Genomic DNA, 26,824 nt, shown 5'->3' with positions numbered 1-26,824 from the left:
AGCTGAAAGAAGTGCCTGTCTTGTTGAGGGAAAGGGGAAGCATCGTATCGTAAAATGGTCCAACTGCTGGAACTAAGCCACAAATTCACATTTCACATCTCACTGGAGTGGACTCTGAGAAACTGGGGGAAAGAGTGATTCCAGAACATCCAAGGAACTTTAGGGAGAAATACAATAAGGAAGACCCTGCTAAATGAAAAGCTAAAGTACTTTATAAGACCACAATAATTATTAAGTATAGGGTGGGATCAAGAATCCATCCATAAATTAAAAGAAAGAAACATGACACAACATTGGACAAGAAAGACTAATCTTAGAAAGAGAGTTAGAATGGTCAAGCCATATCTTACAAAAGTGTATCACAAATAAATTAAATACTTAAGTAAAAATGTTTAATTTCATTAGAATACCAAAATAAAATGTGTAAATATTCACATAATCTGGGGTCGGCCCCGCGGTTGAGTGGTTAAATTTACATACTCCCCCTAGGCAGCCAAGGGTTTTGCTGGTTCAGATTCTGGGGGCGGACATGGCACCATGCTGAGGCGGCGTCCCACATAGTACAACCAGAGGCACTCACAACTAGAATATACAATTATGTATTGGGGGGCTTTGGGGAAAAGAAGAGGAAAAAAAGAAGACTGACAACAGATGTTAGCTCAGGAGCCAATCTTAAAAATATATATATTTACATAATCTTGGGTAAGAAGGGCTCTGTAGCATGACAAGTGAGAAATGAATCAAAAAATATTTATAAAAATATATATATATTTACATAATCTTGGGTAAGAAGGCCTCTGTAGCATGACAAGTGAGAAATGAATCAAAAAATATTTATAGCTTTAAAGTTTTTAAGTATTAAATATTTCTCAATGGCAAAGCCATCATAAACAAATCAAATCAGGGAAAAATTACCTGCAAAGTGTAGGTAAGACAAAGAGTTAATATTCTTAATACATCAAAGTTATTGCAAACCAATAAACATCCCAGTAACAAAAACAGACAGAATCTACTTAAGAAGAATATAAATGGCCAAGAAGCATAGGGGGAAATGGTCAACTTCATCAATATCTGAAGGCATGCAGGTTAGAGCTGACAAGGGTACAGAAAATTAGGTGGTTATAAAGGGAAGCTGGTAATATAAACTGTTCATCATCTCTGAAAGACACTTTCCAAAACATGTCAAACATCCTCAAAATGTATATAATTTTTAAAACATTGATTCTACCCCTTAGAGAGTCAACAAAAGGAAATAAACATACATCCAAAGATGTAGCCCTGAAAAACGTCTTTGTAGCAGTATATATAATAGTGAAATGCTGGAAAAATCTTAGATGTTCAGTAACTGGGAACTGTTTAAATGGTTGTTGTACATTTATAAATGTAGGTGCAGATAAGTAGATTATAAGACAGTAACATAGTGGTATACATACAGATACAAATATTCACAGTATGATGTCTGGGAGTAGGCAGGAGAGACAGGTTCAAGGAGGAAATTTCAGAAGGTACTAGGTAAACCTCACCAGGAATGGAGAAACCATAAAGGGAACAGGCAGATGTTACCATAAAATGGTAGGCAAGAGGCAAAACACTGAGAGTCTTGAATGGCTAGGTAAGCACTGTTAATGTATCTTTCTACAGTCTAAAGGTTTTTGAGCAAGGGAATGACACGAAGACAGTGTGTTAAAATGCATATAACGGAGTGCAAGATGGACTTGAGGCTTAAAGGGCTCAGAGGTAGGAGATTGGTGGGGTTAGATAAAGAGAAGGCCACCAAACAGCAAAGGCGTGCAGGTGAAATCAACCTTTGGAGAAGCCCGAGGACTCTCCCCTGGACGGCAGTAAGAAAGGGGTAGACAACCTATCCTTTTTAAAGGCATTTGCTGTACATTTGCTTACAAAATTTGAACCAGGTGATATCTTGAGTCAACTCCAAAATTTTATGAAATGAGAGGGTATAAATCAAATCAATAGTTGATATCTTGAGAACTTTCTCATCTTGTGATTTTATGTGACCTGAATTCTATGTGATACTCTGTTGTCTTGCATGGATACACAGATATTTAAGTACCTGGTACTTAAACGGACACATAAGTGGACGGAGAAATAGACAGACAGTGAGAAGATAGAAAGATTAGATAGATAGGTAGGCAGGTAGGTAGGGAGGTAGGCGGATAGATAGATAGATAGATAGATAGATAGATAAGATAGAGATAATCTTTTTTCCTAAGTGAGAAAAAGATAGCTACAACTTCAAAATATGTGTTAAATGTAACTTCAGATATAAATCCTAATCTATTCTGGACTCTTCAATAAAATCAACAGCAAATTTTCATTATGAAGGCCTAAAAGGCTAAAATAAACAACTTCAAAAAAGCAACACTCGAGGTTTACAAAGTATTATCTAAAGGACTGGAGTGCTAGAACTATCCTAATTCAGAGGGATGAAAGAGTATTTAATCCTTATCTAACTCTCAAATTATCCCAATTTAGGTTCCCGCAGGTCGTACTCCCAAAGGGGGAAGAGAATCACTGTACCTAAACGCGCTGATTTAGGTACACACTCAAAACAAAAGGATTCATAAAAGGAAAAAAAGCAGAACACTATGATGCTTCTTTCTGTGTAAAAATATTTGTGAATTAAAATTTTATCTGCAAATAAAATTATCTAAGGAAAGGCCAAAATGAAATACTCCTCTCTATTCTGATTCCTATCAAAGATGGCCAAGTTCATGCTGATTTTAACAGAATGCTGTGGTTAAGGCAGACAAAGATGCAATACAGAACCATCTGGATGTCCTTTGAGCCACCAGCATAGAAATCAGGTAGCCAAACTCATGGCTTTTGCTGGATATTCTTCCAAAGACAGATAAACAACTCTACAGTGTGTTGCCACTAATGGAATCCATTTATAAATTCCAATTTCTAAAGGGAAATACAATTCTAATTTGTAAGGAATATAGTCCTTTCTCAGATTCTAAAAAACAAAGCCTTAATAATTTATGAAGTCATTATGGCCCTGACGGTTGTACAGGTCACAAGAGAATTATAAAAAAAAGAAAGCCAGTACTCATTTTCCTCAGGAGAGAGATGCTGAATGCCATATTGTCATAAAAACATTATAAGCACATTTATATCAGCATGATCTCTTTTCAATACAGAACACTCAAAGCTAGAAGAAAATATGCAAACTAAAATACTTGTTGGCAAACTGGTTCCAGTCTACCAAAGGCAAATCGCACAGTAAATTTTCCCTATGGCTTGCTACCTCCCTTAAAGCCTTCCCTGACTATCCTATTTAAAACACGCCCCCAGGTCCCCTTACTACCATTCTCTAGCCCCTTACACTGTTTCAGGTTTTATTTTTCTTCACAGCATTCCCAATTAACTGAAATATTCTCATATATTTATGTGTTTCCTGCTTTGTCTCACCCACTAGAATGTAAGCACACTGAGGGGCAGGGATTCAATCTTGCTCACCACGGTACTTCCTGTGCCTGGCACTTAGCAGTCACCCAATACGCATTTATTGAATGGATTAACTAAGAAAGAAAGGAGGGAAGGAGGAAGAAAGGAAGGGTTGTAAGCCTCGTATTCACAATCACCGGATCTAGTATAAATTACATTTATTTACACTTGTATGAATATTAAAATTTCCTCTTCCCCAAGAATAGCAATGGTGTGTTTCCTAAGTGAAGGATCTAGTCCCATTTACAGTCAAATATTGAAAGAGAAATGCCCTCACCTTAGGTAACAAGTCTCAGAAAAAAACATTCAAATAGTTAGCAGATTACTTCTGTAGTACTAAGATTTTACTGATAATGACTAAACTTCTGAGAGGTGCCAATTTTAATTAATAAGGTCACTCTGGGCTTAAGTCCCATTAAATATTGCCTCTTCTCTTCTGCATGAACCTTTAAAATTAAATCTTGTCGCTCTGCTGGAAAACTCATAGTAATTTTCTCAGTATGTGTGGGTATCTTTCTTCTCAGAAAAAACTTTTCTCATTAATCATACAGATAACTCAGTTACATTACTGGCATTCCAACTATCTTAAAGAAAGGAGGAGACACTGAAAGAAGGAAGGGGAGAAGGAGGAAGTGAGGGTACACACACCAAGTTAATGGCACAACCAAGATTCGAATACAAATATATTCTAATCACAAAACCAGATTATCGATGGCCAATATCACCAACTCTAATGGGCAGAGTTTTCTCAAGATGGTGGCAGAAGAGGAAGTCAGAGAGACTGCAAGCATGAGGGGGATTTGACAAACTGTTGCTGACTTGAAGATGGGGGGCCCACATGAAAAGAAACATGGGTACCTAAGGAATGTAAGGCAGCACAGACACAGGGACTTTGGTCCTACAACTGTGTACGTAGGTTGAATAAGGGCCTCCAAAAAGACATGTCCAAGTTGAAAGCCCAGGACCTATGAATGTGACCTTATTTGGAAAAAGGGATCTTTGTAGATGTAAACAAGGACCCTGACATAAGATGGTCCTGAATTTAGGGTAGGGTCTAAATATAAAGACAGATGTCCTTAAAAGAGAAAGGCAGAGGGCCCAGCCCAGTGGGATAGTGGTTAAGTTCATGCACTCTACTTTGGTGGCCCAGAGTTCACAGGTTTGGATCCAGGGCGTGGACCTAACACCACTCGTCAAGCCAAGCTGTGGCAGCATCCCACATAAAATAGAGGGAGATTGGCACAGATCTTAGCTCAGCTACAATCTTCCTCAAGCAAAAAGAGCAGGACTGGCAATGGATGTTAGCTCAAGCCCAGTCTTCCTCACAAAAAAAAAAGAGGGAGAGAGAGAAAGAAAGGCAGAAGCAAACTTGAGAGACACATAGGAGAGAAGGCCATGTGAAGACAGAGGCAGAGACTGGAATGACACTGCCATAAACCAAGGATTCCTGGCAGCCTTCAGAAGCTAGGGGAGAGGCACGGATTCTCCCTTGGAGTCTCCAAAAGGAACCAACTGTGCTGACACCTTGATTTCAGATTTCTGGCCTCCTGAACTGTGAAAGAAAAAATTTCTGTTGTTTTCAGCCAATGAGTTTGTGGTAATTCGTCACAGCAGCCCTAAGAAATACCACAACCCGCAAGAAGTGACTCCCCCTGAAGTGAACAACCTGAGGGAGCGTGCAGGCAGATCTCTCCCCGAGTCTTTAGACAGGGACTCAGCCTGGCAGACACCTGATTTCAGCGACAGGAGATCCTGAGCCAACAACCCAGTCACAGTATCGGACTCCTGACCTACAGAGCGAGGCCTAAGAAACAGATGTTGATTTAAGCCACCAAGTTTGTGTTATCAATAGAAAACTAATAGAATATTTAGAGTTTAATTTTTTTGTGTTATTACGCTAATTATTACTTATAATACAAAGTCAAAGTTTTGATGGTGAGCATCCTTTTCTGGTCTCTGATGTTAATGGAAATGTCCTTAATTGAGCAGTATTTCAAAACTGTGGTCAAAGGAGCCCTGGCATTCTGAGATGTTAATAGGAAGGCCACAGGAAATAGTGTCCTGAGGTCATATAATGTTGAGAAACTCTGAGCTGTAGAACGTTAAATGGGTGAACTGTGAAACTCAAAAGCAAAGGAAAAGCACACAGAATGTTTCAGAAAGAACATGCGTTCCATGGCAGCTTTATGAACATCACATAAGCCTACAGTTTAAGAAAAGGGTTTCAAGATTTATTTAATTTATACTTTAAACATTTTTACTTGCATTACTTACAAACTTCTTCAGTTAAAAAAATTATTTCTGAAATATTTGGCTCCACTAGACAGCACGTTCCATAAAAGCAGAGGCTGAACCTATCTTGGTCATTATTATATTTGCAGCAACTAGAAACACGCCTGCGAGATAAGAAGTATTCAGTCAGCATCGGTGAATAAATTGGCTGAATAGGCGAGCAAGCGGTTCTCACCCAGCTCATTCCACATAACTCGCATGTGCAGATTTCTGCTGGTAACAAGCTGGCCTGCTTATTGCCCACTACTCTGCCTCTTCCACACCTGTGCTCATGCCATGCTTGCCTGGGGTACCCACTCCTTTTCTATCCAATCACACCGAAGTTTCAAAGTCTAACTCAAATCCTCTCTCTCTATAAATGCTACCGTAATCCTCCACATACAAAGGGCACTAAACAAACACTTGTAACTAAAGTTCATCTCTTTAGAAAGCAAAGCACATACAGAGAAGAAGTAATGGTTCTTTGATACTAATTCATAATTTATATGGTAAGCAATTCGTTTATTCATGAAATTATAATAGGTATGGTGATGGCTAATTTTATGCATCAACTTGACTGGGCCAGAGGATACCCAGACATTTGGTCAAACATTATTTGGGTGTATCTGGGAGGGTGCTTTTGGATAAGATTAACACCTGAGTCAGTAGACTGAGTAACGCAGACTGCCCTCCCTAATATGGCCCTCATCAAATCAACTGAAGACCCGGATAGAACAAAAAGGCTAAGGAAGAAAGAACTCCTGCCTGACTACACTGAGCTGGGACATTGGTCTTTTGCTGCCTTTGGACTTGAATTCAAACATCTGCTACTCTTGGGCCTCCAGCCTGTCAGTTTTCAGACTGGTACTTTACACCATCAGCTCTCCTGGTTCTCAGGCCTTTGAACTCAAACTGATCTACACCATCAACTCTCCTGGGTCTCTAGCTGGCAGACTGCAGATCTTAGGACTTCTCAGCCTCCATAATCATGTGAGCCAAGTCCTTATAATATATCTTTTTCTCTATATAGACATCATATTGGTTCTGTTTCTCTGAGGACCATAACTAATATTTATTTTAGTAATATATTTATTCTTACAACTGTAAGATATTTATTCTTACAACTGAGTTTTCATTCATATCACACAGCAGTTCTGATAAGCACCTGGAACACAGGTATTACATGGTATTTAATAAGATTATTGTCCTCCCTGAAAATTTTGCCAGAGCTATTAGAAAAGACATCCACTCCTTCTCTAGGACCACTGCACAAAAGCCATTTAATCACCAAGTAGAAAGAGCCTCCCTGAGAACAAAGCCACGTAGGTGTAAGTCTCATAGAGAGATGGTGAGAAAGATGCACAGTACTGTAGACATAACTCAAACCCCTGATTCCAGCTATATCTGATGCCAGCACAAGTCTCTGACCTCTCAGTTATGTGAGCAAATAACTATTTTCCAAAGTCATTTGAGTTGAGTGTTACTGTTTGCAAATAAAATAGTCTTAACTAATACAATACTTTTGTGTAAAAATTGGGGACCGTGAAAAGACTGTCACCTTGCCTTTATCCAAAGTATTGTTGAAGGTCAAAGAAGGATTAGTAATCCATCGACATTAATATGTCCATCTGACATATTATATTATAGAAGCCATATAGCTTCTATAAACTCTAAAAACTTCACAATTCTTAAGCCATTATTATATTTACATACTTAATAGAGAACACGAATTTTCCATTATTAGCATTTCTAAACTTATAATTACCAAGAGTTTTCTTCAAAGACCAAACTCTTTGCTAAGGTTTCCAGTTTTCCAGAGTCAAAGTTAAATGAATGCATTACTTACATTTCATTTTTTTAAGTTTTTACATAGCATTTATTGAGCTCTTACTATACAGGCCAGGTAGGCACAATGAGCATTATCCACTTCACGGCCATTTCACTTCTATGAAGTATGTACCATTATTGTACCATTACAACCTTTATTTTACAGGTTAATGGGAGAGATTACAATAATGTACTTAATAATAATAGTAGCAGTGCTAAACATTTTTCAGGAATGTATGCTGTCCCACACACTGTGCTAAGTGTTTTAAAGAAACATCCCATTTAATCCTCACAATTATCTTCTGAGTTAGTTACTATTACCTTCATTCTGTACATAAGGAAACAGAGGCTTAGAGAATGAAATGCAGAACCGAGACCTGTGCTTCACACATCAGAATCAGTACACAAGCTTTGAAAACATCCCACGCCACATCCCAATAAAGCCTGCAACATTCTCCAAAGTGCATTCAAGTTGCTTCATAAAAACCTGAACGCATCTACATCAGTCTTGCTCTTGAGCTGCCATGTGGTTTGCATTTGTATTTTCTTTAGTCCCTCATCTTGCAGAAGGTAAAGACGCACATTAAAGGAAATACATATTATTTATTCCAGCTCAAATGAATAAAACAGGAGTACTGAATTACAGATTTAACTTTTTATTTTATAAACTGTTCCAAAAGTGGACAGACTTCAGATATGAAGAAATTCTATGTCAAATTTGCACGGGTATTAACAAGCTACTACCTAAACTGTGAAGTCCTGTTGGAGGAAATCCTCCCTCTATTGTGTAGCAAAGCTCAGGTTCTGAAAAATGCTTCTCTACAAGTTGTTAGACAGCAGATATCCAAAGCACATCTCTTAAAAATCACAAATTTTACACAAAAACTACATTTTTAGGCATTTCTTGTTAGAAAGACACATGTGATTATACACAGTTTAGAAGTATAAGATGGCACTGAAAGCATTCATTAATCCCATGAGAGAAGGTTCTAATCTTATATTTACTCACATAAGTATAAACTATACATACACACACTCATCAATAACAAATGCAACCAGAAATATATGTATTGATAGTTTGTCACTGAGAAAGCTCCACATGACAAAGTCTTACATTTTTTTTCAAATAGCTAGTCATTTTCTTACTTTGGGTATCAAAAGTATTCTTAACTGTATATATATTCATTATCAGGAATCTCCCTGGAACGAGCTGCAGATGCACAGGAAGACGACAGAAGCAAGAGGCTGGCCCTATAAATCAAGCCATCACGGATCAACTCCAATCAGTCAAGACAAGCTCCCTCAGCAGGCAGAAGGGCTGACACATGCTGGCCTCACACTTCGTAAAATGTACCTTCCTCAACCAACTCGGAGTAGTTGAGTGCTTCAGAATATAATTAAATCTGGCTTCTACCTTGTAAAAATTAACTTTTTAAAAAATGAGAACAGGGAATCTTGAAAAGTTGAACAAATAGAGGGGAGCATTTGGTGAAACTACCATTCCTGAAAACCTGTGGGACTAGGGCCATCCCCATGGCTGAGTGGTTACGTTTGTGCACTCCACTTCGGCAGCCCAGGGTTCACTAGTTCAGTTCCTGGGTGCAGACCTAGCCATACTGAAGTGGCATCCCACACAGAAGAACTAGAAGGATCTACAACTAGGATATATAACTGTGTACTGGGGGGCTTTGGGGAGGAAAAAAAAGAAAGAAAACAGGAAGATTGGCAACAGGTGTTAGCTCAGGGCCAATCTTCCTCACCAAAAAAAAAAAACAACAACAACAACAAACTCCTGTGGAACTGACTCAGACTGCAGCCCAGGCCCTGAAGCAAGCCAGGGTCAGGCATGCACATTAGTGCATGACACACAATCCAGCATTTGTTTAATCTTGTAAAAATTTCTTGAATAGTGATATATGGCATATACTTTTTTGACTTTAATTACTTTTCTTTGATAAAATTCACAGCATTGCCTGAATCATAAGGTGCCATTTTAGAGTTTCACATGTTTACATTGGGTATTCTTGGTAGGCATCCTACTGTGTGTTTGCTATGTGAGCAACGGACTAAAAGGAAAAAGATAACCCCTTTCTGTCAATTAATACTCATCACCTGTTCTTTCACCATCCCCCCAAAATATATCCTGTTTGTAATTAAACTTAATTTCCATTCCAAGAGTTTGAGGGGAAGGAAGATTTCTTTCCATCTCTACATTTCTGAGTAAGGCCAGGAAAAGTCCCAACTCCATGTTCCAGTAGTCTTGTAATGTTGATCTTGAATAATAAATCTTACTCCCCGGCCACAAATGCTGTTAAATCTGCATAACCTCAGTCATGTGCCTTGTGGAAAATAGCCAAGGCTCTCGATGGATATTTCTGAAGATAGACAGGGACTCTCCCAGGTCCCATACAGCGTAGTACTTACCACCTCTGTTTCTAGACCTCCTTTACGGTGAGCATGTTAAGCATACATACAAAAATATAAGGACACTGAGATCTTGACCCCATCATTAGAATTAGTTTGACAGAAGCATCCTGGACATCACACACTTCTCTGTGTGAGTGCAGCACATGGAACTTACTGGGGAAGTAAAACATCTCTAATGAGAGCCAGAAGATTGCTGTCAGAATCAACATTTGCCTCCTTCTTGTCATCCCCAACCTTCTGGTTCACGAGCAGACATGTGGTTTCTGAGAGCAACCGCAAGCTGAAGAGTCTCCACTCCACTTGAAAGAAAAAGAAATGCCAAGAACGTGACTACATGGAGATAAAATGAAATCAGAATGTGTAAAGGACGGAATTCTCACTGATGTGGTCACACTTACCATTTTGGCTTTGAACCAAGGAGACCAAGGGTGGCAGGATATAATCAACAACCTAAAAGAAAAGACGTAAAAGACTTGGTTCAGATCTCCATAAACACAAAACTGGTATCAACCACTATCTGTGCCTTTTCCACTGACAGAATCACTAATCAAAGGAGTGAAAAAAATCAACAGCTAAATTTATCCTGGATTTTAACTCTGTATGACATTTAATAAACCACCAAGCTCATTTAACTCTGAAAAAGTCCTCAGGTCAAAATGACATTATGATCATCAAAACAGTAATCTATCAAAACCTTTAGAGTTTATGAATGGAATTCTAGCATATAATGCAAAATCTGCTTGGCATGGGTTGACATTAAACCACCAAATTAATATATATAAGCTGGCGTTCATTACTCAGGTTTAAGCTGAACAACGATCAAAATGTTGGGGGGAAAAGACATATAATCCTCACGTTTTATCAAATACATCAAACAGCTATGATAACTTAATCTTGATTATACTTAGAAATAGATTCAAAAGATGTATATCCACTATGCAAACTACCTCTGTGACTTCCTAGTTATATTACACAGAGCATAATCAAATACAGTTTGAAACCTACTCCAAAATAAGTTTTTTCCCTCAAATAAAAGTAGACAATGAAGTAAGGACAAATCACTTCCACAGTCTAATTCTGAAACCCTCTATCTCATTTGATGAACTACTTTGGCAACAATAAACACAATTTCTGTTGTTCACAATGGAATTTATTCCTAATCCTGAAACGCGTGCTTGTTCTCTCTACCCTGACAAAAGGGCAGGAGAAACTGTTCACAGCCCAATAATGCCATCTTGCTGTCCAAATCAATGAAATGATATCCTGTACAGGTAAAGATCTCCACACACAGGTAGTAGCCCATCTGTGTTAAGCCATTCTATCTCCACTTCATGGAATGAGTTTATAGACAATATTACATCTAGATATTCATACAAGACTCTGAAGAACCAGGGATGTTTTGTTTACCTTCTTCCTCTAAGTGATGTCACATCACTCAAAGTTCCAGATATCATGTTCCACTGAGGAATTGTGAGAACTCTAAACTCCCAGTTATGTCAAAAGCAAAAACTATGCAAAGAAAAGAAATTATCCCACTATCAACACCTATCAACATGATCAACACCTATCTTAAAATTTTAAGAGTGTATATTGAGAGAGGAGTGTGGCTGACATAAATAATCTACGTGTCCAACTCAAGAATTTCGAAAAATAACAATTAAGCATAGTCAAGAAAGCAAGATTGTCAGACAGAAGACAAACACACAAAAATCAATAGTATTCCTATATACTTACAACAACCAATTAAATAACATAATTGGAAAAAGAAACTATTTGCAACAGCAATAAAATTCTAAAGTATCTATGACATCATGACTTTTACAGAAAAAAATATATAAAATATTTATAGGTATGATAGCCATTGAGGGACTTCTGAAAAAAGCTTGGAAGTTGTCCCGACTTTTCTTACAACAAGAAAAAAGGTAAAGAAACTAAAAATCAAAAACTCTTTTCAGATATATCAGAGAACCAAAGTCACAGAGCAAATTGCTCTCCCAAAAACTGAAGAGATAGGTGAATACAGAGAACCACAGCTTAGCAGGAGCAGAAACCAGCAACTGGCACAAAAACTTAAAGGAGAGTTGAGTAATTGCTGGAGCCTGAGCTTGAGAGAGAAAAACTCCTGGAGGCCCAGCCTTAGGGGAGCCCCCACACTCCCAGGAGTTTTCTCTCCCAGAGCCCCACCAGGTTCTCTGGGTGAAGATCAGAGAAAAATCCCCTCATGCTTCTGGCTGAGGGAGTGGAAAATTAATCACTTTGAAATATGCTCAGAGCATTCTTTCCTCCCTGACAAGAGCTTGGACTCATGGAACATGATTTTACCAGAACCTAACAGACCTGGGAAAGAGAAATACCCAACTCCAGCCCCTCTGAGCCTTCCTGTCTCACCCATGGAGGGAAAGCTGAGAAGGACTTGTGAAAGTCACAGTCCAGGTGCACAGGCTCATGAAAAGAATGAGACCTAATTGTAAGACCATGCAATGCTTTCCCTCCTCACCACAACATCAACAGGGGTCTGGTATAACAACACAGGATTACAACCAAGAAAGCTGCCAAGACACAGACTTTATTTAAGGAGGAGTTATCAGGGAAACCCAAAGACATAAGGAGAGACAAAAACAAGGACAATAGAGGGAATTTTAGCCTCTGAAACATACAACTACAGCAAACAGTAAACACAGCCTGGCTCCTAGCCATATAAACAAAAAACCTCACACTAAAGCCTCATTTATCTCAGTTCATGTTACCTGACACATCATGTTGGAGTGAAATATTTAAAGTACTGAGAGAAGAAGAACCACCAACCTAGAATTCTGCACATAGTGAAATTATCCCTCAAAAGTAAAGGAGAAATACTTTCTCACCCAAACAAAAATTAAAGAATTTTCTTGCCAGTAGACCTGTCACTGACTAATTGCCCCAAAGAACTCAAGGGTGGGTTCAGACGCATTTCACTGTTTAAGAGATGCAATCACCAACTACCCTGAACCAGACCAAGCCCCACCACAAGAGCCAGGCCTATGACCTTTGTCTCATTTTTAATGATAAGATCTCCTCTCCAGGAGGAGCTTAGGCCTTATTACCATAACCTGCAGTGTATGTGGAAGCATGTTTTCCAACTGACTCTGTGCAGGCAAATACACACCTACCCCTTTTGAATATTCATTCCCATCTGAAATAAAAGGACCCTGCTTCCCTTTGTTTGGGGACACTATGACTTTGGAAATTGTTCCGTGTGGCCTCCTAATTGCTGCAAATAAATTCTACTTCGTGTGACAACTACTTCTGGTTAAGAGTCTGATTTTAACTCTGCCAGGAGGCAAACCCACTTTTGGTTCAGTAACAGACCTGCCTTGCAAGAAATGTTAAAAGAAATTCTTCAGGTAGAAGGAAAATGCTACAGGTCAGAAACTTGGAGACCATTTATAAACATGTATACACGCAAATACAAAATAACAGTACATAAATTGGGATGTGTAGAGGAGCCGGGGTTCTTGGAAGAAGGGAAGGTATGTTTTGTTGTCATTGTAGTTGCCCTAGAAATAAACAGCGGCTAAGAGTTAGATTTAAAGGCCTAAAGATCCATATGATGACTTGGGCCTCTTTTTAATTTTTGAGATATTTACTTTGCTTTGAATTTAATTTGAAAACATCTAGGTGAAAATTAAAACAATCATCTAGACATATAATGGAAAGATTCCAGTCAGAGATGAGAAAGCAACTCTAAATTGAGAGAGAAGATTGGCTCAAGATGACAGATGGAGCCAAAGTTCTAGCCTCAGTCTCTAGTCCCAAATCCCAGGAGGCCACACACACACACATTCACACCCTCACTCACTCGCTCATGGGCTCGCTTACAGAGGTGGACTGCTGTAAAACAAAAGAGCATAGCTCCAAGGGGGCCCCCAAAGTGACACAGCAGAGCGTGGGAGGAAGGAGGGGTCGGGAGTTGGGAGATACGCAGAAAAGGGCTCTTGGAAACACCAGAGTCACTATTACTTGGGCCCAGCAGCAGGGGAAATGTGTTCTTTTCAAAAAATATTTTGATAACTGTATTTCGATATGAAGGTTTTCCTATATAAGCATATGCTTTTTATTTATTTTGCTTTACGCATTTAAAAACATCATCATGAGTCCACAGACCTCACTAGACTGCCAAAGGCTTCCAAAGTACAAAACCTCACTGAAATAAACACAGGGACAAATCAGAGTCCAATGCCAATATCACCACTCCACTAGGCTCACTGGATTTTTGTACCCTTCCCTTACAAGGGTGGGCCACCTGTACAGGATTTCTAGGTAATCCACATATCTTTTAAAAAGGACCAATTTCACCAAAGGAAAAAATCTTTCTAACAAAAGGGTCATCAAGATAAAGACACCTCCAAAGTGTGAACTTCTGACTCGAGTCCTTCAAATGCTAATCAACCACCCCTGGAGGGTATATTCCTGACACTGTACTTTACAAATAAACTAACGTCTCCTAGAGCAGCAACTAAAACCAACACACGCATACAATTCCCACCTCCATGATTAAGTGTTATCAAGTAAACTACTCTAAATATCTCAAACAACACTGGGAGAAATATTAAAATGACTTACGAAATCATTTCACCTTCTCTCCCTTTGCATACATGATTCTTTCTGCCCATAATACCCACTCTCCACCCAGGAGTTAAGTCTCACTTGCCTTCAAGTTTTAGCTCAAGAATTGCCTCCGCTAAAACTCATCTCCAGACCATGCTAGATGGAGCAGGGCCCTTAGCATACCCCATGCATAGCCTGAGTACAGCACTCTTCAAACTATGGTTCAGTCTTGCTTTTCATGTTGTTTCTCTTCCTCCTACCCCATACTGAACCTATTCAGAGCAGGGCCTGACTCTAGCTCATTAGTGTATTCTCGGTGCTTTGTTTAAAGAGGTGGTTTACACAAGGCACTTACTGTGAATATATGAGTGATGAATACTGAGTAAACCAAATACTTCAAAGTTTTCTTGAGGCCACTTTTTTACATCACTGCTATAACTCTATTCATACTAACTTACCCTATTAATATGAATAAGATATAAAAAAAAAAGTTTTGAAAACTAAAAAATTTATTCTACCAACTTCTTCAAAACAAAATCAAATTTGCTTTTGTACCTAGTTAACTGAGGTCACCCCAAACTCTGAGGTTTAAGTAAAACCCTCAGCATAGCATGATTATAAGAAATCTAGTGTTCTCTCCAAGATTTCTGGGAATGCACAAGGCCTTATTTACTTTCCCATGGTTCACTGCCAACTCTGAATTTTTCCTCACTTACTCTAGTATTTTATTTGCTCTTCACCTTCCCCTGCTGTTTACTTCTGAGAGACTGAACACACAAATGAACAGTGGTCAAACTATATATGACAACAGAACTCTGACCCACCACCTCTGCAGGAAGCAGTCAGGGAAGCCAAAGCACAGTGTCTGCAGCCATCCACGTAGAGCGCCTAGGACATGGTCGATGTCTGCCAGCTTCACCATTTTTTGTACCCTGCCCCCTCCAATTCAAGACCAACCAGAGAAAGCCAAATATGCTCCCCTCAACCAATCACATAGGCTGCCCTGCGTGTAGTTAGCCCGCCCCCAGCACCCCCTCTGCCCCCTGCCATGCCCACAACCTCCAACCAGGGCATCCCTAAAGCCTTCCCTTTTTCCCACCCTAATGTTTTTATACTCTTTTGCCTGCCTTTGTGTCTCTGCCAAATGCAAGTGATGGTGCTGCAGCAAGCTCTGAATAAACAGCCTCTGTTTGTTCTCACTTAGGTGGGTGGTCTTCACCAATTTCCACCTTTCTCACTGTACCAGACCAACATGGACACAGAATACAGTCCCCTTTTAAGGACTGACATGAAAAGTCTCACAAGTTCTTGGTCTGATTACCAGACTTTACTGAGGCTTTGGACTGATGCAGATTTTCTAACAGCAACAAACAATTTAAAATTCAGTATTAAACATCCTGTTTTTAATTGTCTTTTAATCATCTGCAACTTTGACTTTTTTCACTAACCTTCTTCCTCCATGAGCTCTGGGCTCCTGCCCTGCTGCCAGACTTTTTGTCCTGTAGGCCTGCTCTTTGTTCCTGCCTTTCCTCTCTTATCTCCCTCATCACCCAATGCCAGCTCCTTTCTTTTGTAGACACATTTTAGCTACTCTGCCACCCCCAACCCCTCTGTCCATCCAGGCCTGTAGGCCACTCCTAGATCCCTACCTACAAAATAAATGGAAGCCCAGTACAGACCCATCTATGACCTGATGGTTATAAAAAGGCCAGGAAGAGGTTTCAAGGTGACAGCTTTTCTCTGTCTTCCACCAGACCATATTCCCAGCAAAGGAGCACCTACATGCAAAAAGAGGTCCCCCTTGACATAATCCGAGACCTCCACCTCCACCCTGAGATGGGGGAGTCTCTCTTCCAAATATACTTTTAAATAGTATTCATTTTTTATTTTCTTCCTTTAACACTCATTGATTTTTATCTAAAATTGTGGCTAAGTTCCCTTAGGATCTAAGGAATTTTTTTTTCAAAGATTGGCACCTGAGCTAACAACTGTTGCCAATCTTTTTTTTTTTTTTCCTTCTGCTTTATCTCCCCAAATCCCCCCGGTACATAGTTGTATCTTAGCTGCAGGTCCTTCTAGTTGTGGCATGTGGAATGCTGCCTCAACGTGGCCTGACGAGAGGTGCCATGTCCGCACCCAGGATGCAAACCGGCGAAACCCCGGGCTGCCACAGTAGAGCATGCGAACTTAACCACTCAGCCACGGAGCTGGCCCCCAAAGGGCCTGAGGAATTTCAACCCCTATCCATACCAACACAAAGAATGAATTAATACTGCACTTACTGATTAATCATGTTGCAGAATGTTTCTTGACTTAAAAATAATATTTGGGGAGTGTAGTCTGACTCACGATGAACCTCAATCCACAATTTTGCGAAGTCACATTAAAATAATATGCTTTAATGACAATCAATACCAAATATCAACAATGTAGCATGACAATAAAGAAGAAGGGAAAAAGGACAAAAACCTCAACACCCTCTTTACCAAATCACTCCCAAGTCACAGTGAGGAAACCATGATGACAAAAATCTGACACAGTGTATGACAGAGAAAATGTTCTAAACCTTTCAATTGGCATGGCTTTGCTCATTGGAACCAGGTCTCCTTGTTAAAAAGAAGAGACTGAATCATCTAAGACAGGAGACAGTGAGTACCCTTCTGCTGTTGTGGAGTTAGCTGTTTTGTTCATCAGTGCTTACCCCTTCTAGAATCTTCCACAGAATTTATAAACAGCATAAACACCATTAAAATAAATACCATTGCAACTTTAATCAAGCTCCCCTGCACTAATGACTTCTATCATAAAATTCCATCATTCATTATTTAGTTTAGTTGGAGAGATAATACACCTACATAGAGCAATCTAAGAAATTTTAATATTTATTTAATGCTAGTATTATTGCTTTCTTAAAGAGAGACATTCAGCTGTGCTAAAGGTCATTTAAGGACATGTCCTAAAAACAGAGACATAGTAAACCCTTTTTGAAAATGCAGATTCCCAAGTCTAGGGGCTTTTTATTTCTTTGCAAAAACTAGGACCCCATTTAAAAAAAAAGTGTGTGCGTATGCATATTAGTTACTGCCAATGATCCTTGATGGTACATTCTAAAAGAAATGAATGTCTGCGACATAGGGATACTGAAGACAGTTCCGGGACATTTAAGCTAAACAATCACAAATGCATTGAAATATGTAAATAATGCTTGCTTTGCTCAACCTCACTTCATTTGTTCTTAAACAAACCCACTGATGCCCGACATGATGCTTCGTTTATGATTCAACAAACTTCTCTTCCATTTTAGGGAATGCTGAACATGAGATACTGAAGTTTAGCAGTTTTAAACTATAAGTAACTGTGAAACCATATTCAAATTTTCTTCTTTTCACAAAGGAAAAAGCAACAATCTACTATGGAAAAGAATATTGCTAAAATTTAATCATTTAAGATGAAAGTATGTTTTATACTCATTTTTTTCAATTTTACTGATGGAAGTAAATCGTTAAAAAGCTGAAGTTTTACTATTCTAAGCACTCAACTAAAATTCTTATTCTACATTTGAAGATTAATCACCACTTTGTTCGTTTCAATAGACCTTAAAAAATCTAGTGTACCTGACAGCACAACAATTACCATGTTCACACCAAGTGCCAGGCCCCTTTTCTCCACACAGGTAATGTCAGACATCGAGAATAAACGTGCCTAGGGAATGAGTTCTACCTCCACTAATGGCAGAGTGGGTCATTCAGAACACCCCTTCTGAGAACAACAACTAAGAAAACTAGACACAACATTGATTAAATCTTCTTCACAATATTAAATGCCTAAAAAGATGTTAAGGAATTTCCAAGGCCACATCAGGTTGGCAAAATTTCAAAATTTTGTGGACAAACAGACACTCTCATATACTGCTGGTGGGAAGGCAAAATGGTAGACCCCCATGTAAAGGGGCCTGGCAGGATCTAACAAAACTACATATGCATTTACCCTTGATCCCACAATCATCCTGCTAGGAATTTGCCATGAAGAGGCACCTCCAACAACAGTTAATTGCATATGCACAAGGTTATCTATTGTTTGCAATTGCAAAATATTAGAAACTACCTAAATGTCTAAACATAGGAGATTGACAGACTACCCTATGGTATACATACACACTGGAGTACTATACTGCTAATAAAGATTGAGGAAGATCTCTAAGAACTGATACTGAGTAACGTCCAAGATTCATTATTAAATGAAAAAGCAAAGTGAAAAGAGCAAATATAGTATGTTACCTTTTGCATAAGAAAGGGAAATAAGAAAACGTATATTCTCTTCAGAAAAAGAAACATTAAAAGGATAAAGCAGAAAACAATGAAGCTGGTTACCCATAAGAGCAGGGAGGGTACGATGGAGTGGTGATGGAGTAGAAGGGACATATATCCAGGGGAGCGAGCGACTCTGCTCTGAATACACCTTTTTCTATAGTTTTGAGTTTGGGAAGCACGTTAATGTTTTACATATTCAAAAAGTGAAAATCAAAAAGGATAGGAAGGGGAAAAAGAAAACTTAAAATTGAAAGCAATCTGAAACAAATCAACTGTATTTCAAATAACTATTACAACCACACTAAAAGGGGAGGGGGGGACTAATCCATGTACCTCACGAACACAGTGCTGACGGTACCTCCTCAGTCTTGCTTGGGGGACATCTGGGAGGTGGAGCAGAGGGGGGAATTCTGTAAACAAATGCTGATTTCATTAGGTTTGTTTTTGTATTGGTTTGGGTGAAATAATTCTGCAACAATTTCAGATGTATTATAGGATTAAGCAAATGAGAAAATGTGCTGATGTTGGAAGCCAGAATTTTTACAAAGGAAGAAGGGACATACAAATATGGAATAGGGGAAAGCAAGAAAGAACTATGCGGGATAGTTTGGATTTGAAGATATTAGTGTGAACTCGTGATTTCAAAATATGTATTTGCATGTACACACATGTATATGCAAGTACATATGAGTGTATCATATGTGTACATACATGTGCATACTTCCTAGCTCTATTTCTTGGAAGAGCCTAGAACCTAAGACAACCCAGGAGAGAAGAGCACTCCTGGTGCCTGATCTTGGTCTCTAGAGCCATTTCCCACAAAAGGACACTGGGGCACCTCAGAGAAGTGACGGATTCGAGGGCTGGGAAGGGAGGTTACAAACCGAGGCAAGAATATCTTATGTCAGAAAGTGAATAAGTACTAAAAAATGATAGGATATGTCACAAGGACACAGAAGCCAAGGCGAAAGAGTTTATGCTAGCCAAATCTGGTATAATTTGTGCACCAAAATAATTACAGCGATAAAGCCGTTGACAAAAATAGGAATCTGTGGTAGAGACAATGATGGCACAAACATCAAGATGCCCACATCCTGATCCCTGGAACTCACTGATTTGTTCCCTTACATGGCAAAAGGGACTTTGCAGATGTGATTAAGTTAAGGATCTTGAGAGGAGGTGTTTATCCTGGATTGTACAGGGGGCCCAATGTAACAAGGCTCCTTATAGGAGGGAGACAGGAGGGTCAGAGTCAGGGAAGGAGATGTGACAACAAAAGCAGAGGTCAGAGAAAGAGAGAGTGAAGATGCTACATTGCTGGCTTTGAAGATGGAACGGGAGACCATGAGCTAAGGAATGCAGGCAGCCCCAAGAAGCTGGAAAAGGCAAGGAAACAGATCCTTCCCTTAAAGTCTCCAAAAGGAACACAGGTATACTGACATCTTGATTTTAGCCTCAGAGATCCATTTTGTACTTCTAACCTCCAGAACCATAAGATAATAAATTTGTGTTGTTTTAAGTGACTAAATTTGTGATGATTTGTTACAGCAGCTAAAGGAAACTAATACAGAATATAAGTCCATACCAATGATTGACAGATAGATATGCTAAGTCATTCATTAACTTCATACAGAAAAAGAAAGGCTTACATCTACCAAGTTCTAAATATTTTTTCTTATTATGAAAAACTATTTTCATATTTACATAAACTTTTTAATTCAATACAACATACATACACAAAGGCATACCAATCCTAAGTATAACTTTCACAATATGAGCACATTCACGTAACTAGCATCCAGATCAAAAGAAAACACACTACTAGCACATTGCAAAGCCCCTTGTAGCCCCTTTCGGTCACTACCTGCCCCAAGGGCAACCACTATCCTGACTTGTAAGAGATTAGTTTTGTCTGTTTTTAAACTTTATGCAAATAGATCATGATATTTTATATTTGCTACCTTTTGTCTCAGTATTAACTTTGTGAGATTTATCTATTTACCCACACATGTTAAGTATAACTATAGCTCATTCGTTTTCTTTGCTGTATAGTATTCCATTGAATGATTAAGCCATACTTTATTTATCCATTTGACGGATGATGGGCATTTGGATAGTTTCCAGCTTGGGGCTATAAGCATCCTTATATACGTATTTTGCTGAACATATGTTCACATTTCTATTGAATGTATATTTAGAGACGAAACTGCTGAGACATGGTACATACACATGTTCAGCTTCAGCAGCTACTGCCAAACAATTTTCCAAAGTACTTGTAACAATTTTCATTCCTACTAGGAGTTTCTGAGAGTTCTATTTGCTCTAATCCTCACCAACTCTTAGTACCAACCCAAAAATCTGGTTTAATTAAAGTTAAATTACTCAATATTTATTAGCTTCCAGCCTTTAGTTTAAAAAGTTACAAAGGACAGGTTTTTCATTAAAAATAGTATTATGGCTTAGTTTATTTTTCAAGTTACAGAATAGAAATATATTTTAGGCAAATTATGTATATTATTGCCAGAAATTTCTAATAAAGAAGACACTTTTATTTTTTCTTTTGCTATTAATGACATTTTTTTTTTTTTGAAATTGATTGGGAACAAATGTTCTCTATAAACCAAATCATTGTGATATTTCTGAGTGCTCTGTAGGCCACACTGATGATTTCCAACTCTCAGGCTCCAAATGGTCAAAACTCTCAGAAAACTCTGAGGTAAGCACTTGCATTCAGCAAGAATTAAATGCATTGAGCTGCCAGCCTGGCGGTGCAGTAGTTAAGTTCACGCACTCCACTTCGGCAGCCTGGGGTTCACAGGTTTGGATCCGGGCGTGGACCTGGCACTGCTCATCGAGCCACACTTGGCGGCATCTCACATAAAAAAGAGAGGAAGATTGGCACAGATGTTAGCTCAGCAACAATCTTCCTCAAGAAAAAAAGAGGAGGATTGGCAACAGATAGGAGCTCAGGGCCAATTTTCTTCACAAAAAAAAGGAAGAAGAATTAAATGCATTTAGCTACTTCTATATAATAAAGTATTGATCAGTAGCCTTGAACATAGGTTGTGCTAACATTTCAAACAACGTTACGCTCCTTGGGGTGCTGGATCTTCAATTTCATGTATTCCAGTCACGCTTAAGAAGAGGTAATTAGAGGATTTCCCATGAGTTACAGAATCAAAACATAATTTTTATAAAGCCCATAAGCTGCAGCGATACCTCTTCCATCACACAGTCTGCAGTGTCAATGATTAGTGTGCCAGCACTTCATGATTAGAAAACAAACTAATTAGCTGTAGATTTAAATGTAAGTGTAGATATTTCTAAATATTGAATCTTAAATTAGCCATGGGGCTATTATTCATTAGGGAAAAGAATCAATAAGCAACACTCAAGCAAGTAACATCTCAGTGGAAGACTGAGAAATCACCGCGAAGAAAGTGACCATAACAAACAGGGTTTGTGGTAATGGTGGGTATGGTTGTCTGGATTAACTCTCTCACTGAAAACAATGAAAAATGCCACATAAAATACGAAAAGCCAAAACCTTAAAAATATTTAAGATGTAAAAAGACAGTGGGGGAACTTTCAGACCAATGTCTGAATGAAAGCCTTAACTAGAGAGTTGAGTAGAACATATGAGCATGGAACTGAGTGTGCCCTGGATTTATTTACTGATAATACAAACACAAGGCTCCACTGGGAGCCTCTGGGGCCAAAAAACAGAGGTCTGAGTCAAGGTCTTCCCAGCATATGGAGTCTGTAAGTCTCCCACACTGGGCTGAGCACTGAGGAGTGGGTCTACCCTCTCAGAGCAAGAGAAAACCAGATCTAACCACCAACCCCTCCACATGCATCTATACTCCTGGGAACTGCTGAGAAGGCTGCCCTGGGAAGTTCTGATCACAGACCTGTAGCCTCAGGGATTCGCATGCTGCATACAAATGACCTTGGTCTGAGGTAGCCCTGACTGGCAGGGCCCCAAAACAAGCAAGAAGCCTCTTGGAAGAGGAAACAGCCACACTAGGCTTCAGGGATGCCCAAAAACAGATTTCAAGGACAACAACCAACAAGCGTAAATGTTAATAAGGTCTCCAAGAAAACAAGATGAACAAGATATAACAGACACCAAATCACATCACATCACAGTCTTCTGATTTTGGAGTTATCAGACATAGCATAAAACAACTACATCCAACAAATGTGAATAAATACATCACAAACTGGAAAATATCTATAGGGAACAGAAAATTATAAAAACCAATACAGTAGATTCAAAAAAACAGACAAGCAGAATTTCTAATGATAAAAGACATTCAACATATAAAAAATGACCAAAATTAAAAACTCAATGGCTATATTTGGCACTAGACTGGATATAGAAGAGAAATAGACAAAACAATTATCCAGAATATAACACTAAGAATGAAAAAAATGGAATATATAGAAAATCGGTAAGAAGTATAGAAAATACAGTGAGAAAGTTTAATGTACATGTGATCCAAGTTGCTGAAGGGGAGAGAGCAAAGGAAAGAGAGAACAAGCAGAGACGATGGCTGAGAATTTCCCAGAAATTATGAAAAAGGACAATCCAGAGATTGAAGATGCACAGAGAATCCTAAGCTGAAAAACTAAAAAGAAGTTCACATTTAGTTACAACAGAGTGAGTCTACAGAAAACCACAGATCCTCCCCTGCCCCCAAAAAAAAGTCTCAAAAGGGGACCAGGGGCAAAGAGACAGATTATCTTCAAAGGAAAAACAGACTATCAGCTAACAACTCTATAGCACAACTCAGAACATAAGATCATGAAACAGTATCTTCACAGTACTAAACAATAACAAAAGTAACTGCCAACCTCGAGTTTAATACTCAGCAAAAATCTCCCTCAAGAAACAATGACTTTAATCAGACAAAGAGTTTGCCACCTGCACACCCAAGCTAGGGAAAACTGTGAAGTTTGTACTTTGGTCAGAAGTAAGTGAAGCCAGATGGAAGAAGTGAGAACTAAGAAAGAAAGAAAAACAAAACAAGAAGTAAGTGGGGAAACATAATGAACATTATAGTAATAATAATAATGAGTATTATTTTATTATTTAATAATAAGAGAGTTAAAAAAATAAGACAAAGTTCAAAATATCAGACAAAAACAACATACATCATGACAAGACTAAATGGAGTTAAGTAGGGTAAGATCTGTATTTTACTTAAGGAAAAGATAGTTTCTTTTTAAGTTCAGCTTTTAATAAGTAATTAAGTAAATTTAGGGTAAGCAGTAAAAGAATAGAGAGAGAGAGTATCTAAATACCCACCTGACACAGAGAAAAAAATTAACAAAAAAGAGTTAGTTGATAGAAAAAAAAGATAAAGTGGAAGAGGGAAGCAAAATACATATAACAAATAAAGTTTGAAAGAACATGGTAGAATAGATCCAAATACAGTAACAATTACAGTAAATGTAAGTGGTATACATTCTCCAGTGAAAAGTTAAATATTGGTCAAATTAGATTTTTTTTAAATACTATATGATATTTACATGACACAGATCTAAAATATAAGGATTGAGAGCTGTTGGAAGGAAAAGAATGAAAGAAGATACATCGGGCAAATATTAAGCAAAAGAAAGCATGTGTGATTATATTAAAATGGGACAAAAAAGACCTTAAGGCAAAAAGCATTACTAGAAATAAAAGTCATTTCACAACTATAAAAATGGTCAATTTTGTAAAATGACATAATAATTTTTAATTTGCATGCAGCTAATAACATGGCCTCAAATATATAAAACAGAAACTGACAGAACTATACGAGAAAAATAAATTCCTAATAGCCTCAAGGGAGATTTAGTTGTCCCTTGGTATCCACGGGGGACTGTTCCAGGAACACCCTCACACACACACGTAAATACCAAAATCCACAGATGCTCAAGTCCCTTATATAAAATAGCATAGTATTTGCATATAACTTACACACATCCTCCTATATACTTTAAATCATCTCGATTACTTATAATAACTAATACAATGTAAATGTTATGTAAATTGTTGTTATACTGTATTGTTTATGGAATAATAACAAGAAAAAAGTCTGTACATGTTCAGTACACATGCAATCATTGCAGGCCTTTTGATCAGTGATTGGTTGAATTTGTGGATGTGGAACCCGCAGATACGGAGGACTGGCTATACAAACACCTCTCACAGTAATTTATAGAAAAACCACACAAAAGTTAGCAAGGATATGCAAGATTTGAAGCAGATAACTAATAAATTTGACCTAATACACATACATTGAATACTGCATCTGAGAGCTGCAAAATACATATTCTTTTCAAATACATACAGAACATCTACAAAAAAAATTTTATATGGGCTAATGAAGCAAGTCAATACATTTCAACAAACTGAAACTACATAGAGTATTTCTCTAACTTCAAAGCAATTAAGCTAGAAGTCAACTATAGAAAAATAACTAAGAAGTGTCCATGTGTTTGAAAATTTAAGTATATATCTTAATAACCCATGAATCAAAGCAAGTCTTTTAACTAAAAGATAATAAAAACGCTACATACCCAAACTTGTCGGATGCAGCTAAAGCAGTACTTAAAAGGAGATACAATCTTAAATGCATATATTAGAAAGGAAGAAATAAGGAAAATCAACGAACTAAATATTTATCACAAAAAGTTAGAAAAAAATGCAAAATAAATCCAAGAAAGAAGAAAGGAGATAAGGATTAGAAGAAATTAATGAAACAGAAAAGAAACATACCATAAAGGAGATCGGCAAAACTGAACACTGACTGGCTCTTTAATCAAGTTAGTAAAACTAACAAATCTCTGGTTAGATTGTTCAAGAAAATAAAAAGAAGGAACAACATAAACAGTAAAAATTTTAAAAGGATATATTATTAGATTATACAAACACTACGAAAAGATGGCAAGAAAATATTATGAACTTCTAAAACTAGATAAGAAAACCAAAATCATGGAAAGACCTGAAGAAGCACTGCCTAAAAGAGTATTCCCAAATGGCCAACCAACATTTGAAAAACTACTTGGCCTCATTAGTCATGTCGATCATACAATTTAAAACTACAGTGAAACATCACTATATACCGATTCATTAAAAGTGTGAAATAACTAGAGTTGGGAGGGTGAGGACATCAGATACCGCACTGCTGGGGTGAACACACACTGGTACTATCTCTTTGGAAAACGCTACGGCATTTTCTAGACAAAATGAGTTTGCATATATCCTATAACCACTAAGTCCATTCCAAAGCACGTACCCTAGAAATAATGCACGCTTATGTGGAGCCAAACACATAAATAAGAAGATCCAGGGGCCGGCCCGGTGGCACAGCAGTTAAGTGCACACGTTCCGCTTGGGCGGCCCGGGGTTCGCCGGTTCGGATCCCGGGTGCGGACACAGCACCGCTTGGCAAGCCATGCTGTGGCAGGCGTCCCACATAGAAAGTAGAGGAAGATGGGCATGGATGTTAGCTCAGGGCCAGTCTTCCTCAGCAAAAAGAGGAGGATTGGCAGCAGTTAGCTCAGGGCTGATCTTCCTCAAGAAAAAAAAAAAAGAATATCCATAGCACTATTGTTTATAAATGCCAAAAACTAGAAGCAACCTAATATGTATCAAGAATAAATAAGTAAATTGCAATATATTCACATACTCAGCTTTTTACAATGGGATACTATACACTGGTAAAAATTTAAACCATAAAGATACTTAACAACATGGATGTCTTACCAACACTGAGTAAAGAAAGCAAGTCACAAATGAATGCATGTCGTATCGCACAAAGTGCAAAAGCAGGCAAAACCAATCTACATTATTTAGTAATGCACACATAGGCCTACAAAGGAATGCACGAGAATGATTACTATGAAAGTCAGGATAGTGGTCCTCCCTCCAGGAGGGAAAG

The 26,824-nt window shown here is 38.3% G+C and overlaps 1 protein-coding gene across 8 annotated transcripts in view; it reads right to left on the bottom strand.

The window, feature by feature from the left end:
• The window catches only part of ULK4 (unc-51 like kinase 4), a 512,778-nt gene that overhangs the window by 317,380 nt on the left and 168,574 nt on the right, over positions 1-26,824 (bottom strand). For all 8 annotated transcript variants that reach the window (XR_006885343.1, XM_046640226.1, XM_046640162.1 and 5 more), the window contains 2 exons: positions 10,392-10,443; positions 10,148-10,292 (listed from right to left, as the gene is read on the bottom strand). Coding sequence is in view for 7 of the 8 variants with exons in the window: in XM_046640226.1 (XP_046496182.1) it covers positions 10,148-10,292; positions 10,392-10,443 (197 nt within the window). In the remaining variant the exon portion in view is untranslated. The remainder of the gene's footprint in view (positions 1-10,147; positions 10,293-10,391; positions 10,444-26,824) is intronic.

Source organism: Equus quagga, chromosome 1, assembly GCF_021613505.1.
Source record: "Equus quagga isolate Etosha38 chromosome 1, UCLA_HA_Equagga_1.0, whole genome shotgun sequence".
In the NCBI taxonomy this organism is placed as follows: domain Eukaryota; kingdom Metazoa; phylum Chordata; class Mammalia; order Perissodactyla; family Equidae; genus Equus; species Equus quagga.
The sequence above is the reverse complement of the archived record's forward strand: the minus strand, read 5'-3'. Positions and strand labels throughout refer to the sequence as shown.